The sequence below is a fragment of the Adiantum capillus-veneris genome, chromosome 25, assembly GCF_014529385.1.
Source record: "Adiantum capillus-veneris isolate H3 chromosome 25, ASM1452938v2, whole genome shotgun sequence".
In the NCBI taxonomy this organism is placed as follows: Eukaryota; Viridiplantae; Streptophyta; class Polypodiopsida; order Polypodiales; family Pteridaceae; genus Adiantum; species Adiantum capillus-veneris.
This window is the reverse complement of record NC_140955.1, coordinates 138,067,091-138,086,449: the sequence shown is the minus strand read 5'-3', so window position 1 is coordinate 138,086,449 and position 19,359 is coordinate 138,067,091. Positions and strand designations below refer to the sequence as shown.

At 44.7% G+C, this 19,359-nt stretch overlaps 1 protein-coding gene and 1 pseudogene across 2 annotated transcripts in view; one reads left to right on the top strand and one right to left on the bottom strand.

Annotated features, from left to right (window-relative positions):
- The window catches only part of LOC147425729 (uncharacterized), a 101,883-nt gene that overhangs the window by 11,127 nt on the left and 71,397 nt on the right, over nucleotides 1-19,359 (top strand). For both annotated transcript variants that reach the window (XM_086500269.1, XM_086500270.1), the window contains exon 2: nucleotides 17,622-17,919. In XM_086500269.1, coding sequence (XP_086356395.1) covers nucleotides 17,622-17,919 — 298 coding nt within the window. The remainder of the gene's footprint in view (nucleotides 1-17,621; nucleotides 17,920-19,359) is intronic.
- Nucleotides 6,486-7,342, bottom strand: LOC147425730 (uncharacterized; annotated as a pseudogene).

Below are 19,359 nucleotides of genomic sequence, written 5' to 3'. Positions count from 1 at the left end.
CTCTCTGGGGTGGAATTCCGCCACTCCGTGTCGCGTGTCGTCTCTCTCTCTCTCTCAGTTCAGTTCAGTTATTGAAGTGCTAAAAGTCTGTTCAGTGTGTTCTTTTCTATTGGCACGTGGTGCTCGTCTTGTGACAGTGGTATCAGAGCATCAGGCGTGTGCTTTTTTGAAAGCATACCGGTCCTACAAAAGAGCAGACAGAGCTATTGGAATTTTATTTGAGGCATCCTCACCCTCCAATCCAGACTTATTAGCCACTCCCACCCTTACTTCATCGCGCATCGGGTGCGCTCTCCTCTTCACCGCTCATGTCTTACAGGGCATAAGCCAAAAAGATCACTTGCAAAGAAGGATCCAAGATTTGTTTCGAGTCACTGTTTTTCTCAAAGTCAGTGCCATGCGGATGTTGATGTCTACAGCTACCAAGTAGCACACTCCAAGGACTTGGCAAGCTTTCAAGAAAATTTTTGCCCGAAGTTATATGGTTTCTCTTCCTTCAGAGTGCAACTTCTGGCAGAGTGGGGTATCCTGAAATGCTTGCCATGGAAACCCTAGCAGATTATAACTTGAAGTTTCTCGACATCTCTCAGTAGATGTCTCTTCTTGAGCGACGAGTTGATAACCTTGGAAGTTCGGTGCGATTGCTATCTTGGGACTACCATCGCCGCCAAAGAAACACTGTTTATCCAAGAGCTGATGGACCATGTTGTGCTCGGCTACGACCTTATGGAATGAACCTAACCCTAATTTTTGGTGCAGGTTCCAGGATGGAAAGTTAGTCGACTTTTCGAGCTCGGCTAATGTCAAGATTGCTTTTTAAGTTTGAATTTTGTTTGAGAACTTGTTTGGTGGTCTTGTTTGAAATGGATGGTATCTGTTTTGAACCTGTTTTGGTGCCGATTTGAACTGTTTGACTTTGGTTTTAATACTGGTTTCATTGATTGGTGATTTTACTCCCGGGTGTAGTAGTGAGAAATTATGTTTGAGAATGCTTGTTCATACTCATGGCCCGGACCCTTGTGGTTATTTGCAGGGGGAGTATTGAATGATTGAAAAGTGTTGTTTTTTTTACTCATGGCCCGGACCCTTGTGGTTATTTACGGGGGGAGTATTGTTGTTGTGATTCTCGGTCCGGACTCTTGTGGTTATTTACGCGGGGAGTATTGTTGTTGTGACTCTCGGCCCGGACCTGGATGGTTATGTGGGAGGAGTACTAAGAAGTCTGAGCAGTGGTTACTCTCAGCACCTCCAAATGACGCAGGCTGCGGTCTGGGGGGCGTTTGGTTGTAAAAGGCCTCTATATCTCCCGGCCCGGACCTTTTTAGGTTATGCGGGAGGAGTGATGAGGGAGTCGTTGAATATCTCTCGGCCCGGACTTTGTTAGGTTATGCGGGAGGAGTGTTTATCGGTGACTTTATGTTTCTATGTCTTGTAACATGCATATGTGAGCATTTGTGTTGCATTGTGATGTGCCAATTACTGAATATTCCTAATTGGATGGCATTGCCTGGGTATGTAATTTTAGTGCATCAAGACACCCGTGGAAGATCAATACGGTATGGGTGTGATGGCTACTTTTACTACGCCGGAATATCAAGAGTTCCGATCTGGACGAAAGGAGAAGCTAACTCCTTGATCAAAAGAGCAGAAAGGAGAAGCTAACTCCTTGATCAAAACAGCCGAAAGGAGAAGCTAACTCCTTGATCAAAAGAGCAGAAAGGAGAAGCTAACTCCTTAAGAAAAAGAGCAAATTGATTGTCCCTCGGAAATTTTTAGCTAGCTTGAGTTGTTTTGCAGATATGCTGTAATCACGAACGATTACTCTCTTTCAAGAAGGGGAGATGTAACAAACTGCTGATGTGTCAAAGCCTTGAAGAATGGAGTCAACTTGCAGATGTCGGCCGAGGGGCCTAAACCCTAAGAAGAACAAGTAACAGAAGAAGTCCTCCCAACTTATGGGGACCCCGTTCGATGGGGCCCCAAGTGACATAAACGATTAAAATAAAGCAGGACTTGCACACACGCAGTGGCAGATATCCGAAAAATTCACTGGAATGATGACGTGGCAGGCTGTACGGATTTTTGCGTTTTGTGCTGGCTGATGACGTGGCAGCTGTACGGATTTCCGTGATTTACGCTGGCAGCTTTCTGGCTTTGCTTTTGGACCAGATGCTTTTGAGTTTGAAGGCTTTTTACTGTAAACTGCTTTTGGGGCCTAGGGCCTTTAAATACGAGGTTAGGGCTCATTCTCTGGCATGCTTCCTGGAGAAGGTGCAGTGTTTGGAGTACCGGCTTGTACTGTGTTGATGCAATATAAAGAAATACCGAAACGGACGCCAAGGTTTGGGGCCAATACTCTCTGGGGTGGAATTCCGCCACTCCGTGTCACGAGTAGTCTCTCTCTCTCTCTCTCTCTCTCTCTCTCTCTCTCTCTCTCTCAGTTCAGTTGTTATTGAAGTGCTAAAAGTTTGTTTAGTCTGTTCTTTTCTATTGGCACGTTGTGCCCGTCTTGTGACACATGCCATGGATTCCGACAGAGAATCCGATCAAGAACGAGAACGTATGTAGCCTATAGTTTTGTGGGAAGATGAATCTAATGAAAATAGCAACAAATTGATTGATGAGGAGTTGGATGACCCACTCGAGGAAACCCTCTTCGAGCATCCACAACTTGTAGATCTTCGACGGAAAATGCAGTTAGAACTTGTACAAAGCACCTGATGAGGTACTCTTAAGCTTCCGAAATATGCCAACTTTGTAAAGGAGTAGCCGATGCCAGAGTTTTAACAAAGGTGGCAAAAGGTGGATTGGCAATGAAAGTTAAAGCAAAGATGATATCTGACAAGAAGACCTCTTTTTTTACAGTAGAGGAAATTGATCGAGCCGTGGAGTGGAACAGGAACAGGAACGAATATCTAAAACACAAGAAACACTTATGCAAGGGATAGAAGTCCGAGTCTTTTCTCGGTTATCTTGGCTGGCAATCTACCTTTGAGGAGTTTGTAGATGATGTTGTATTTATGTCCTCCGGGGGCCAAAATGACCCATGGAATCACAAAAAAAATAAAATCTACAAGAGGCTCCCCTCATGTGTGTAGAGGGGGTAGTGGGCTAGTAGCTTTCTTGTGTGTTAGTGTTGTGTGATGATCCAATCCTTTGGCAAAGTAGATGCCTAAAGCTACTGGGGAGGGGTGTGTCCGAGAGAGAAGCTCCTCAAAGGTGACATCTCCTTGCAATAGCTGTGGGAAATGAGCACGGATGTGTGCGTATGCTGGGCACTCGATGGTGACATGGGCCTCGCTTTCCACTTTGTTTAAATTGCATTGTGTGCATGTCCTCCTATTTTCCTTAATATTCAGCCACCCTCCCATTTCAATCTTGAGCATGTGCGATCGCGTCCGCATCAAAGTAATGGCCCGTCTTGCCCAGTGGGACATAGGTGTCCTGATATGCATCTGGGTGTCCCCAGTCTTGTAGGTCTCCCAATATCGTGTATTGATGTGTTTGCCGTAGTATTCAAATTTGGACCTGTGTACTGCTGTACTCCATCTAGTGTGTAGGGCTTCAAGTATGCTTCTGTCAAAATTCAGCCCATGCTCATGTTCAGTGCCTTCCTCTATGTGCATGTCCACATGGTCTCCCACATTCCATCTAGAGAACCATTTCCGTATGTCTTCTACGAGACTGGATGTGAGAAATTTACTCTTGTAATTCTTTTGCGGTTTACATCCGGCTTGCCATGCCATGTGGGGTAGACGGCTCTCCGGCATCATCTTAACTTTCATGAGGTATCTGTGTACCCTCTGTAAGGCTTGCATTTCCAAGGGTCTCTTGCCTGTCTCCAAAAGCATCACTGAGTATGGGGTGGTAGTTTTGATCCCCATGTGTCTACATAGGAATTTTTTCTGTATCTTTTCAATGTCATTCCAAGTGCTAGCGGGGATACTCCCCCCCCATACCTCTACACTGTAAAGTATTGTTTGGACCACGCATACATCAAATGCTAGAGACTTGATTTCCCATCGCCTTGTGACACTTTGCTTGCACATGTTCTCAAATTCATAGTATTTCGCTTGTCCTGCATCAATTCTGTTTTGCGGGCAACTTCCCCATGCATGGTTTGAAGGTACATAGATGCCCAAGTACTTGAACCTCTCAACCGCTTGGAGTGCTTGCCTGTCATACGTGATGATGGGCTGATTCTCATTTCTACATGTGTGGACTGACATAACCTTTGTTTTGGCTACATTGACTGACAAGCCCGTTGCATTGCAAAATGCATGTACTGCATCCAAAAGTTTCTGTAGAAGGAGGGCCTTGTAGGCAAAGAGAACCACATCGTCGGCATATATGAGGAGCAGAAGCGTGAAAGTACCAATGCTAGGGTGATCTCCCTCCTCTCCCATAGCCTTGTTAATGAAATCATCAAGCTCATCTATGCATAGTCCAAAAAGCGTAGGTGACAAAGGGCATCCTTGTTTAACTCCCATAGTGCTCCTGAACTCTTGTGAGAAACCTGTGTTTGTCTTGAGTTTACATCTGACCTCTTGGTAGAAGTGTCCCCCTGATGCCATGAGATGCATAGGAACTCCCAGAGTTTCCATATGTGACCATAGCCCTTGACGGGGTACTGTGTCAAATGCTTTTGTGAAGTCCACAAAACAACAATACAGGGTTTTGCCTTTTAGCTTGGTTTCATCCATCAAGACCCGGAGTGTGATAAGGTGGTCTATCGTGCTGTGGCGGGCTCTAAATCCTGCTTGTCCAATGGCACGTTTCCCGTTATTTTCAGCCCATGTGCTAAGATCTTTCTCAATAATGCTTCCAAATAGTTTTGCCATACATGAGCTCACCATGATGGTGCGATAATTAGTGAGCAAATTACGGTCACCTCCTTTAAAGAGCGCTTTCACCCAGTTTTCTTGCCAATCTTGGGGTAAGTATTGGTTGATTGCTTGATTCATCATATGGTGTATCCATTTCTTAGCCTCAATACCTGACAATTTCAGCATTTCAGAGGTAAGATGTAATGTGTCAGCTGCTTTCCCATTCGCCAGGCTTTTGAGGCCTTTAATGACTGCCTGGAAGGTGATGGGCTTTGGATGTTCGGCCTGAGCCCCTGTGTATATCGCCTCTTGAGTCCCTGATGGGGCATACAAAGTTTGTACATAAGCATACATTTCATTTAGGATGAAATCTCCCATCACATCCCCTTTCTTCCCCTTCATGTTACGCCAAGCCTTCTTTGGCTCTTTCTTGAACCTGCTGAGGTCTAGTTGTTCTTTTGAGAGTTCATACATGCGTCTCATTTTCCTCTTGAGTGTATTGTATTCTCTAGTAGCCCATTCCCATTCAGTTGAGTGTTGTGCTAAGCCTCTCATCTTGCGTTTGGCCTCCTTGCATTCTGCATCAAACCAAGGATTATGAGGTAAACCCTTCCTGGTCTATTTACCATTTTGATACTTGCCCATAGTAATTTTTGCCGCTTCCTCCATTGCATGTCGGAAGATCTTCCATGTCTCTTCAATGTCACAAGGCATGTTCCGGTCAAACAGTAAGCTATCTAAGAGACTAGCATAGTCCTCTTTCTTCGTGAGTTGCATTTTGTATGACCAATTTGGTGTATTCATTGTGTTGACAATAGGCATACTGGGCATGTGTAGGCATATATGAATTGGGGTATGGTCGGAGGTTGGTAGCCTGCTACCCACTTCAAAACTATGGACCAATTCCAATGCATTGTATCTCACCAAGGCATAATCATTTGTACTCCTCCCATGATTTGCCATGTAGCAAGTGTATGATCCAGAGTGTACGAACTTATCCGCACCATTCATGGCTACAAGCTGCATTGAGTTCATCATACTTATCATGGCTGACCCCTGTGCATTCATGATGTTATCACTTGAACATCTATCCCACATAGAACCAAGTATAAGTTCCCCATTCTTATCCGTAGGGTGCATTGAATGGTCTGTCAATTGTACCTGTGTGTTTCCAATCCGGGCATTCAAATCCCCAAGAAGGACAACTGCTCCCTCTTGTGCATACATTGCAATGTCTGTACATAGGTCAGCAAAGGGGTCATTTTTGGATAGCTGGTTTGTGTCAGAAAAAGGTTACTCTCGATGCGGGATATAGCATCCTGCAACAAAGATCAATCCTTTTGATGAGCAAACCTTAACCCATATATAGCGCTTGTGGTCATCGATCTTGCATACCTCAACCATCTTTTGAAGCTCTTCCTTATACATTACAGCTACACCTGCTTGTCCTCGCATTTTGGTACCATTCCACCATACAGAGTGCTTGATATATCCACTAATGTCCGGCAGCCTGCATGTGTTTTGTTCCCATGTTTCCAATAGGAAGAGTATGTCAGCTTGTGGTAGAATATCCACCAACCCTTCTCCCTTATGCCATGGGAAACCTCTACAATTCCAGCTTGCAACCTGTATGGTCGTGATCCCATGGGTCGCGTGCCCCTATGCATTTTTAGGCGGTGATGCTGGTTTTTTCTCCTTGAGACGTTCCTCATATGCTTTCCTTCTTGCTGCCTGTTGTGTCGGTGTTCTATCTTCACTTACATAGTACTGAGTGCCTTTCAAGTAGAAGCGTGCAATTTCCAAAATTATGGCCCTTTTGCGAGCATCCAACATTGTGCATACAACTGCCCTATGAGCATCAGTCTTCTTCTGACCCACTCTATGTGCCCCATATACCCTTGCATCTTGCATATCAAGCTTTTCTGCTAACAGGGTGGTAACGTCTACGTTCAATGACATGACTGTTTCCCCCTCAGGTTCTGGCATGCCTCGTATCACAATGTTTTGGGATCTTTTCTCCCTTTCCTTGTATTCGGTAGAATCCTCATGCGTATACATACTCTCATACGTATACATCTCTCCTGTCTTGTGTCCCATTGTCCTCTCTTGTTTCACTATCTGTGCCCAAGATGGAGGAGACCCCTCGGGTGCATCGGTTACATTATTGGTGACCTGTGTTATGTGACTGCCTTGTTCAGCACTTGAGTTTGCAGTGTTTTCAGGGTGTCTTCTTGTTGTTGAAGCTTCAGAGCTTGCAGTGCAATGGTATGATCCAACTCTTGGTTGCGTAGTGTCAGGTTCTTGAGGTCTTGATTTTGGCGTGAAATAACCTCATTCTGTTGTCATACGTGTTCTTGGATAGACAGTAGCAGTCCCCAAATGTCCTGTGTAGTACATGTGATCGTTGTGTCCCTTGAATCCTTGGGGGGCGTGTCCTTCGGCATTGATTTAAAAGGTGATGAGCTCATTGTTCGACCGCGTCTGGATACCCTTTGATTAATGTGCCCTGATTGCATAGGTGGGGAAACATGCGGCAGTGGCTACATGCAGCAGTGAGACAGCGGGCATGGTGCAGTGAGGCAACGGCAGGTGCTACACTCTTGGCACTGTGCAATCGCAGCAGGTCAGCCACAGCGGGTGCAGCAGCAGCCGCAACAGTGGCGTGCACAGGGGATGAAACAGCAGCAGCGGGTAAGAGCAGCAGCAGCGCGTAGGCAGCCACAGGGGTGGCGTGTGGGCAGCTACAGGGGGTGTATGGGCTACGCGGTGGGGTGGCGCTGGCGAGGAAGGTGGCGGGTAGGCATGGCGGTAGAGAACAGGATCGAGAGAGAAACACCGCTGGCGTTTCACTTAGAAGACGATTCTAGTTCTACTTCTTCTCCTTTTTTTTCTAGTAAGACAGATGGGGGTCAAAGAAACAAAAGTATTAGAATAGAGATCTCGCAAGAATTATAAGAGATCCCGCCCTTCAGAAACAAAAACTTTTGACGACTCTGATGATACTCTTATACCTCTGGCACTACTTTTGGCAAGAAGAACAATTTTTCTGATTTGACAACCGAAGGACGACAAGTTGAGCGGACAAAGGGCAAGAAGGAATTTAAAGGTGGAGGCCAAAGCATAAAGTTTCACACTTTTTGAGGCCACAAGGATACTCGTAAAGCCTTGTCTTTCATTCAGCAGTTTGACACCACTTCCTCATGAGGCAATTTTACTGAAGCCTCAAAGGTTCTAAAGGTGGCATCCCACTCGAAAGGGAATGCACAGACTTGGTGGTCTACCCTTTTACTACAAAGCGCCTGGAAACTGGGTGAAGTTCAAGAAATTATTTTCATCTATTTGGTTAACTCCCAAGTTTGAAGCGGATGTTTGATGGCTTGGAATCATTTGCGGATGAAAAGTGGACGATACACTCTTAACCTACAATTAGAGATATTGGGATACAGGCCTACTAGTGGCTTCTTTCGAAAAGTATCCTTGAAGAAGCAAATGGAGTGTTATTGTTGCAGTCTACCCAAAGGAATCTGAAGATACTATCTAAAGCAGAGATCTTCGAGTATTAAACGACTTATGGAGCATACTCTGGACAGTTTAGATTAGGATCATTGACTTATGCCACAGATGAGACAATGATCAGGACTGCAGAGAAAGAAATCCTCCACCCGTCCGTTGTTTGTCGAGCATGAAGAGGAAAGACAAAATCCAAGAAGTCGGTGCAGAAAAAGAAATCCTCTACCCCTCCGTTGTCTGTTGAGCTGAAGGTGGATTGTTAGCGGAATGATTGTTTGTGCTTTGCTCAAGATGAGTGCTCCGAACTGTGCTCAAGGTTCCTTCTAGTTCTTATGGAAGGGAGAGACCCTCCTCCGAAAGCCCCACTCTCGTCGGTGAGAGTGGTCTACTTATTGATTGCACAAAGTGGTACAATGCGGATGCAATGGACTGATGCAACTTGGGACTATGCCGATGACGACGACGATGACTTTAGGGCTGAAATCTGCGGTCTTCTATCTGCTGAAAATCTGCTAATCTTTGGGCTGTTTTGGGTGGTTTGAAAATGACTGTTTTGGCTGCGTTTTCGAGGGCTGAAAATGTCTTATCTTCTGCAACCAACTAGGGCTGAATCTGCTGCTGTCCAAGAAGGCTGAAAACGCTGTCCATCTGCTGCGGAATGGGCTGAAAACCAAAAACGCTGGCAGATTTGGAATCGCTAGCAAAACGTTGGGCAAATCTGGAACTGCTGCTGGCGTTAGTGAATGCTGATGCAAACGCTAGGGATCTGGTAATGATGGCGAGGACGGCAATGCTGAAAACGCCAGAAACTATGGTTGATGGGGGGAAACTAAAAACGCTAGGGCTTGGAGAGGGAATCTCCAAGCTTGGGGGTAGTGCGGGTTCTTGCTGAGAAGACGCGTGTTGAGCGGGGAGCTCTTGCTGCCTCTTCTGCCATTTAGTGCTAACTTGGGTTTGCTTATATATTAACTTAGCAAAATTGCCCTACCTACTTTTGTTGAAAAGTCACTTAAAAATAATAAGTGAAAAATGTCAAAAATAGGGAAAATAGGCTAAATGCACTGGAAAATTCCCCTGATGGAATCTGATGGATTCTGAAGGGAATACTGATGATCATGTTGTGTGGAACCAGAGGATATGCATCTACACTAAGTGATTGGGCATGCACGGTCTGCGAATAGACTCACAAAAGTGCCAGATCACTTCTAATCTAGAATGACTGGACTGAACTGAACCCATGCTGTAGCTTGTCCATGGACACATAGGGTTGGATGTGTCATGTGACATCCCCTCCTTTTCAAAGTGAGGTACTGGTACCGAACTGTGTGGTGTCGAGGGAGATCGCCAATAGTATCCGGAATCCTGGAAGGGACTCTTCGCCGGCCCACTCTGATGTGTGGGTCGTGCGGTACTTGAACTTCATAAAGGTCTGCAACGCTTGCTTCTTTTGGCCGCGCCGAAAGCGACTCAAAGTCTTCTGTGGCTCTTTCGATGCTTCAACTGCGTCGAGTCGTGCTTCTTTCTTCTTCAAGAATCTCCATGGTTGAAAATTCCTGAAACCATTTCCAACACAAAAACATGAACATACCTATTCCATGTAAAGTGAATGGAAAAAATCTTGTCTTCGCTAAAGACTGTGTATGCAATGTAGATGAACATAGAAATGGAGTGACAATCCGGTCATCAAACACATGCAAACAATGAGATCGATCTTTCTCTTATGATCTAGAGCAATCAACTGTGGCAATTCACAACGGAAATGCCCATGCTTGGTGCTCATACTTTCATGTGCTGTGTCTACAACTGTGTCATGCCAAGGAAGAGACATGGAATGTGACTTCCTGACATACATACTTTTCAGCTTTATGTGAGCCGACGCCCTTCCAAGCGGGTATGGCATTGCCTAGGGGAAAACCGTCGGGTTTCAAAGGCAGTTTAGTGAGGTGAGCGATAAGTTACCTAGAGGAGGCAACTCCAAAGGGACGACCGAAGCAAGTCCCGCAGTACCTGGGCCTCTGAACGGAGGTACTTGGTCGCTGTCACGCCCAAATCCAAGTGGCAAGTGGGTCTCTCGAGGGATTAGTCATGGCCCTAAGAGTGTAGATAATTCTGAACTCTCATAGTCCAGAGGAAACTAGTGACAAAAGCGTCTGCCTTCGGTTTCTGGGTGCATAGGGTCTTTCTTCTTGTATACTTTTTTGGTGTATGAGGGGAGCGGCCGGGCGTGCCCTACCTGACTCCGGGCGTGCCCTACCTGACTCCTTAAACAAAACAAAACAAAACATCCATGAGAGAAACGTGCTCAACATACAATATGTCATGCCTAGGAAAAGGGATCACATAATGATGCTGACTAAAATACAGGAACAATGCGTGCGTATCCATCATGCGAACACATAATACTTCCTATAAGGGTTCTTGAGACCTAGGCTCGAGAGCCAAGATCGATCCTTCATGATTCACCAAATCTGCAACGAGGTTAGCTTTGCTAGAAAAAGCATCAACTAACACATCATCCTTGTGAACAATCACGTCTTCTTCATGCAGCTCATCATGCTTGTGAGAAATCACATCTTGATCATGCAAATCATCATGCTTGTCTTTATCATCCAAATCATCATGCTGATCATTGTCAATCAAATCATCATGCTGCTCATAAATCATGCAAATCCTGTGTCATGCTTTGGAGAAAAAGAGATTGAGAGAGTCTCCTTCTCCTGAATCCTTTCAATCTTGTCGTATGTTAACAATGAGAGATGGAGAACGAACAATGTCCTCTCCATGAATGACAATGGGAGAATCACTTTTGGCATTGAGAGTTAGTGTTAGCCTTAAAATCAATGAGAGCATTATTATCACGAAACCATCGAATGCCCAAAATCAGATCACATCTTGAGAGAGGAGAAACAACAAATCTTCTAGTGAAGGTAGCTTGTTGAATTCCAAACAACACATCAAGGCACTCCTCTGTGATGAGAGCGTCCATACCGGGAACAAAGCCAGAGACCTCGAAAGGAGATTTCGGACTAACTTCAAGGCGGGCTCTCTCAATAAGGCAGGGACTGATCACATCATGCATACTACCTGGGTCAAACAATATGACAAAACGCTGCCCCGACGTACGACCATAACATTTAATGAGAGAATCATCAATGGGAGGGTCATGAGAAACTTGGGGCACACTCGTGTTATCATTTATTGCATTGATAGAGGAAGTGGGTTCTGTGGATTCTTTAGATTCATTCGATTCAAGCTTAGGACATGTTCTTTTAATGTGACCCTTAATGTGACAATGAAAACGACGACCTTTCTTAGAATAAGTGCTTTGCTCTTCCGACGTGATGTATCCTCCTACAATTGCTTGTTCTACCTTTTCATATGGAGTAAGCTTAGGTTTAGCAATTGTGTTAGCCTTACCCTTAGATTCATTGGAAGAATTCTTTTCTGAGAGACTGTTGGAAGATTGGTTCGAAGAGTTACCATTCTTACCGTTCTTACCATTTTGAGAAGTCTGCGAGGTACTTGTGGATATCTTGTTCTCCTTAGGCTTTCCCTTGTTGTGATTCATCTCCTGTGCGAGAGCAATCGCTACCGCCTTGTTGAGATCGATTGGATCGAGCACCTCGACATCGTACTTGATATACTCGTCCAATCCAAAGAGAAAAGCCTCTTTGCGCTCATCATCCGATTTGCGTAATTGGGTACCTAGCTGCAAAACACGATTAGAAAAAGACATGACTGGCATACCATTTTGCTTGAGAGCACGCCAATCGTCCTTCAATCGTGCAAGGTATTGAGGTGGCATAAACCGCGCCTTGAGCTTGTCTTGAAAATCAGCCCAATTGAAGGAAAGGGGCGTGAATTCGTCGGCTTCCTCTAGGTGCGCGGCTAGCTGTGCCTCTTGCCATGCGTGGTACCAATTGATGGCATCATCGGCAAGGTACATAGCTGCCGTCAAAACCTTGCTATTTCCTGTCTTCTTAGTTGTCGCAAAATAAGCATTAAATTGATGCAACCAAGAATGAATAACCGTAGCATCCATCTTACCGTCATACTTACTGAAAGTCAACTTTTCTGTGACTGGATGGTTGGAATCAGCGTCGTGGCTTGCGCCACTAGATGAACTCCCACGATCTTTGGGTGGCTCGGATTTCGAGGCAAGTACTTGTCTAAGCAATTCTTGAGTGCGTAGTTCTCGTTGAGCCTCATGCTCGATCTCCAAAGCCACTCTTTGAGCTTCACGCTCCGTCTCCAAAGCCAATCTTTGAGTTGCACGCTCGGCCTACAAGGCCGCGCTACGTGCTGTCTCGTCCGCCTTTCTTTGTTGTTTTCTTTCTTTGCGTTCGTCGCGCTCACGTTCTAAAGCAAGGCGATTGTCTTCTTGTTGTGCGGCAAGTCTTGCGTTTCTCTCGTCGCGCTCACGGTCCTTAGCTTCTTCTTGTTCTGCTTTGCTTGCGAGTTGTGCCAACGCAACTCGATTCGTTTCTTGTTGTTGTGCCATCATGTCCAACATCGACTTGACCATGGCATCCATTGGGGTTAGGACACTTGGTGGCGTAGATGGCGAAGGGGGAGGGTCGAAAAAATCTCCTGGTGGGGAAAATTCTTCGTCGCCTCTCTCATGCTCATCACCTGTATGCGAAGTATCCATTCCGCTTCGGGTGACGACCATGCACTATGATCTTTGGTTCTTAAGTTCACGAGGAACTTGGGTTCTTGGGTTCTTGGGGTCTTGAGGATCTTGAGGTTCTTGAGGTTTTCTTTCGCTTGCAAATCGTGTTTGAGAAGGATCTTCTCTTCACCCGAGTTCTACTCTTTTCCGCGGGCGCACCCCTTGGTGGCCTTGCGCTCACACCAAGGTTGCTTTTTCCCACCTACGTCGATTGGCCGGCCGCTAAGTGCACGGTTCGCTCTCAATGAGTGAAAAGAGACACAAGGGGAGGCTAGACAAGCCCTTCTTTCTTGGGATTCCTGTCACTCTTTAACAAAACACGATTAGGAATCGACACGCCCAAGCGAACTTGGGTTCGTGCGACCTCAACAAGCAAAAAAAATTCTGTGGTTCTTGTGGTTCTTTCCTTGAGTGATACAGAACTCTGCCAAAGCTTTGATACCAATGTTAGGTGCAGCGGAATGATTGTTTGCGCTTTGCTCAAGATGAGTGCTCCGAACTGTGCTCAAGGTTCCTTTTAGTTCTTATGGAAGGGAGAGACCCTCCTCCGAAGGCCCCACTCTTGTCGGCGAGAGTGGTCTACTTATTGATTGCACAAAGTGGTACAATGCGGATGCAATGGACTGATGCAACTTGGGACTATGCCGATGACGACGACGATGACTTTAGGGCTGAAATCTGCGGTCTTCTATCTGCTGAAAATCTGCTAATCTTTGGGCTGTTTTGGGTGGCTGAAAATCACTGTTTTGGTTACGTTTTCGAGGGCTGAAAATGTCTATCTTCTGCAACCAACTAGGGCTGAATCTGCTACTGTCCAAGAAGGCTGAAAACGCTGTCCATCTGCTGCGGAATGGGCTGAAAACCAAAAACGTTGGCAGATTTGGAAACGCTAGCAAAACGCTAGGCAAATCTGGAACTGCTGTTGACATTAGTGAATGCTGATGCAAACGCTAGGGATCTGGTAATGATGGCGAGGACGGCAATGCTGAAAACGCCAGAAATTGTGGTTGATGGGGGGAAACTGAAAATGCTAGGGCTTGGAGACGGAATCGCCAAGCTTGGGGGTACTGCGGGTTCTTGCTGAGAAGACGCCTGTTGAGCGGGGAGCTCTTGCTGCCTCTTCTTCCATTTAGTGCTAACTTGGGTTTGCTTATATATTAACTTAGCAAAATTGCCCTACCTACTTTTGTTGGAAAGTCACTTAAAAATAATAAGTGAAAAATGTCAAAAATAGGGAAAATAGGCTAAATGCACTGGAAAATTCCCTTGATGGAATCTGATGGATTCTGAAGGGAATACTGATGATCATGCTGTGTGCAACGAGAGGATATGCATCTACACTAAGTGACCGGGCCTGCACGGTCTACGAATAGACTCACAAAAATGCGAGATCACTTCTAATCTAGACTGTCTGGATTGAACTGAACCCTGATCATGCTGTAGCTTGTCCACGAACACATAGGGTTGGATGTGTCACGTGACATGGATTATTACAAGTAGGGAAAGTGCTTTGGGTGTGGTGAAACATGGCATATCTTAGCCAAGTGCCCTAAGAAAGAGGAGAAGACTGAAGACAAACTGGAAACATCCAAAGCGGCAGAAAAACGAGCTAAGAAGGGAAAACAAAGGTGGATTTGTCTAGATTTTATGGGGACCCCTAAGAATCACGAGGATCCCAATACAAAGCTCTGCAGACCGTGGAGCAAAGTACTGGAGCAAGAAGCCCTAATTTTCTTCGACTGTGGAGCCAAGGCCAACTTTATCTCAAGAGATGGCGGCTCGTTTGGGAAACAAGCTTGAAGACATGGTGCCATAAATTTAGTCAAGGCCACTTTATATTCAGAGATGGCAGCTCGTTTGGAAATCAAGCTTGAAGACATGGGGTCACAGATGAATGTAGTGTTAGCAGGCCTCGAGCATGTTTCCGCCGTAACCCTTGTCATAGGCAAGGTGCAGTTTCATAACTAGGGTTACATAGGGCATGCCGACCTCAACATTGTGCCTTTGGAAGGGTGTAAAGTTTTGTTAGGGATGCCTTGGCACAGTCGGAATATCGTCGTTGTAGACTATGGGGCAAAGAAGATTTAGTTAAAGAAGAGTAAGGGAAGGGAAGTGGTTATTGAAATGTAAAACTTGAAGGTGAGTTAGTTCCCATTGTATCGCCTTCGGCCATCTCAAAATTGATGAAATCAAGACTTTTTGTTTGCTCGCTCTTCTCAATAATGTGGATGAAGATAAGAATTCCAATTTGTCAGAGTTAAGAGTGGCAAATTTTTCTATCGGAAAGACTAGAGGATCACGCCATAGAACTGATCCATGGTAGTACTCCTCCGAATGGATCCCTTTATAGAGTAAGCCATGCTCAACAGGAAGAGATCATGAGACAAGTACATGACCTTTTGGAAAAAGGATTGATTCTACATAATACCTCACCTTTTTGTTATTCTGCCTTGCTTGCTTAGGAGAAGGATGGATCTTGTTACGATCCTCCTTTCTTGGGGCACAAAGGCATAGAGGCAACACTTAAGGGTGTTGAACGATACTTCTATTGGTCACATCTCAAGAAGGATATGGATGAGTGTGTGTGTACTTGTTTGGTATGCCAAAAAGTGAAGTACGATAGGCATAAAGTGACAGGACTCCTCAAGCCTATACTGATTCCAAATCGACCATGGGAGAGAATAGCAATGGATATCATTTTTGATCTTTTGAAGACTCAAAGTAGGAGGGAGTGAAGGCCGAACTTTCGGCAAATGTGTTTGTCTCTCACACCTACTGGTTGCATGGGTATTGTTTCAGATAGAGATCCCTGATTTACCAGTTTGTTTTGGAGAGCTGTGTGTGAGAATGTAGGCACTATTCCCAGGTTCTTGTCTTCATTTCATCCACAGACGGATGGACAGCTCAATGGTTTTAGACTTGTGTAAAGTGCTATATCTTTGAAAATATGTCTCAACGGGAGGAGTTTGCTCTTACAATAACATTGTTAATAATTTGACGGGGAAGGTGTATAGGACTTGGAAGCTGCTTATGCTAAGGTCAAGGAGGCTCTGTAGAAGTCTCAAGAACAACACAAGAAAGCAGCAGACAAGGATTGCTGCGACTTGCAATTGAAGGAAGGTGATTGGGTGCTTCTTTGGTTTAAGAAGGCACGCGTTAGAAAGAAGGGTAAGGAAAGGCTTTTCCCAAAGCTAAGTATGAGATATTATGGACCCTTCCAAAATCTTGAAAAGATTAACGATGTGTTCTTTCGACTGAAGTTGTTGAATGCTTGGAAGATCCACAATGCATTCCACGTGAGTCTATCAAGACCTTTCAAGGGAGAAGTGCCAAAGGACAAGCAGCCAGAGGTTTGAGGAGCAACCATAGGTGGAAGAAACTGAGGAGATCCTTTTACCTGAGCAAGTCCTAGCACACAAAAAAAGGAAAGTGAAGGGTAAGTTGGTCCACAGATATTTGGAAGTATACAGCTCTTGATGTATAGTGGGTGGAGGAGGAGGACATGGCATACTAGAGCTTTACCTTGGGGCTTTCGGTTTAGCTTCGACTATTCTAGAAGTGGACGTCAAATCAACGTCTGATGCGGGGTGTGCTGTGTGAGACGGGAGCCACTCCACTCCCTTCACAGATTGCTTAGAACAGAATGGAGTCAACCAATCCCCCTCTGAGATTTTTAGGGTGGTGACAGGCTAACAATACTCCGTTTAGTGACTTTATTGACGTGTACATAAAAGTTGACTATGATTTGTGGGATAAAGGGTTGGAATTCCTTAATAACTGAATGATTCATGTACTCTTACAATTGTTATTTTGTCGGAGTATGTGTGGGAGATTGATTGATTGCAGCATTTTGTCTTGTTGATGTGCATTTGGAGTGACGAAATTTAGTGCATCAAGACATCCGTGAGAGCTCAGTGCGGTCTAGATGTGATGGTTGAATTATTCATAATGAGCACAGTTCACATCGAAGATCTTGACGGGGATAGTGTGATAATGATTGTCGAGTGACTTGTGCTTTTGTGCCAGTGCATGGGCTGAAGTGGTCAAGTGCATGTAAGCATAGAGTCGGTGTCTACTATTGAGCTATTTTATGTCCACTATCTGTTTTGTAGGCGTGATTGAGGACGATTACTCTTTTTTGAAGAGCACAATCTAATAAAATTTTGAATCTTATACATTCTTCAATAGCTTTAAATTCTCCTTTGAACTTTGCAGGATCTTAACAATGAAATAAGAAAGGAAGGTTTCTCTTGGTCTGTTTGATATGCATCACACAATAGTCACAACATTAGATTCAATGAGTATAGTTCTGTTGAACCTTTGGATGTAACCTTTTATCCTATAACCTTTTATCCTTTTTCTTAATAAGATCTGCAGACGAAAGCTGAGAAATGAATGATAGCTTTATCAATATATTACATTGTGTTTGGTTATGATCAGACCCCAGACACCTAAGACACTGAGGTTCAATGTATTACGTTGTGTTTGCTTTTGATCAGACTCCATGCACCTAAGACACGAGGTTTTGCAACCATCATTTGTTTCAAGAGACAAGTTTTATTTATCGTTTTTGCTATTTCTGCCTTCTGCTAAAGAGCTACTGTTACATGCAGAGAATTTGGTTTGCAGAATGGGACCACTTATAATTCTTATATTATTGATGCTGAAAAGCTCACAATAATAGACGCTTCGCATGAAAAATTTAGGGATCTTTACCTTGCAGCACTGAAGGAGCAGATTGATCCGAGTACTATTCAGTACATAGTAGCCAATCACACAGAACCTGACCACAGTGGGCTAATACCAGATCTGCTTGAGATTGCACCTAATGTCACAGTTGTTGGATCCAAGATTTGTATACAGTTCTTACAAAACCTTGTCCTTAAGCCTTTCAAAAGTCTGATAGTGAAGGTAAGTGCAACTCTGGTGGTTGATGTCAATTCATAGCGTTTTTTTTTTTCCCTCGAGTAATCATTATTTTCTCTGTTATCTTCGTATATCCATGTCACTACTGAGTATAATTTGTGAAGTTTATTAGACACAATATCGAGCTATGCTCCCTCTGTATTGTAAGAACTGCTGTCTTGTCAGCATTTTTTGTTGGCGTTGATTGTGAACATTGGTTCATTGCCATCTATTTACTTGGGCTTTGCTACTTATTGAATCAACCAGATTTAATAAGCTACAAAATGTGGGCAAAAAGATCTCTGTGTGCATATTTTGGGCACGGAGCCTTCCTTGACTATGGAAAAACCGGTTTGGATCTGTTCTGAGTTGATCCGTTCTCTTCACAGTGTTTAAGATACCTCTGCTGGCTCATCGAGGCAGCTAAGCAGCCGCCTTTTGGTTTTCTTAGATCAATGCAGTGGAGTTCCACATTTTTTCGACTGATTGTAGGATGAGATTAGAGTGGCATTGCTCGCCGCTTTGATTGGTTCATATCACACTCTCAAATTAGCCACTCTAGGGATTATTATAATTTAGTGTACAGTCCTGTAGAGTCAGGTTGATATAGAGACCCATGCAACACAATACTGCAGTTCTATAATTTAGTGTACAGTCCTGTAGAGTCAGGTTGATATAGAGACCCATGCAACACAATACTGCAGTTCTGTTTCTTATCTGAAGGAAACTGGGCCCCAACCAAGGAAGCATCTGACCAACGGCGTAAAGAGCTTGCCGGTCCGTCATCCCAATTGGCCCAATCAATGTGAGTCCTCTCATCTCGCTGACGGACTTCTGCATCTGTCACATATGCATTCCATACAAGTGGCCGCCTCACTACGTCCTCAAGAGAAGAAGGCAGGTGTCGGATCAAAGCAAGACGAACGTCCTTCCAAATCTGCAGCAAGCAGCGCATAAATGGTGAAAAATGGAACATATCCAAGTGTGCATTTGTGAAGATGAATCTAATGGTTGAGCACTAGACACCAGCAACATCTAGAATCCAAAATGAGGAGAGGTATGTGACAAAGCATGATGCAGAAACCGTTTCCAAGGCTTTGCCTAGGGAAACAATCCGCATAATATGAGCTTCACAAGCAGTGCCTTGCTGTGCATCTCTAGATCAATAATCCCCAAACCTTCCTCCTCTCTAGGCAAAATGACTGTGTCCCAACGAACTCATGGTTGAGTGTCAGTAGAGCCATCCATGCCACCCCACAAAAAGTTGTGTACAAGGCGCCTTAAACCCGCCATGATGCCCGAGTGAAGAGTCATGTAGGATGTGGTGAACCAAGCTATCGCAAGAAGAACCTGATTCACTATAAGGGCTCTTCCAGCCAAAGATAAATGCAAGGATGACCAATGGAAAAATTTCTTCCTGATGGACTGTAGCAAGGACGCAAACTG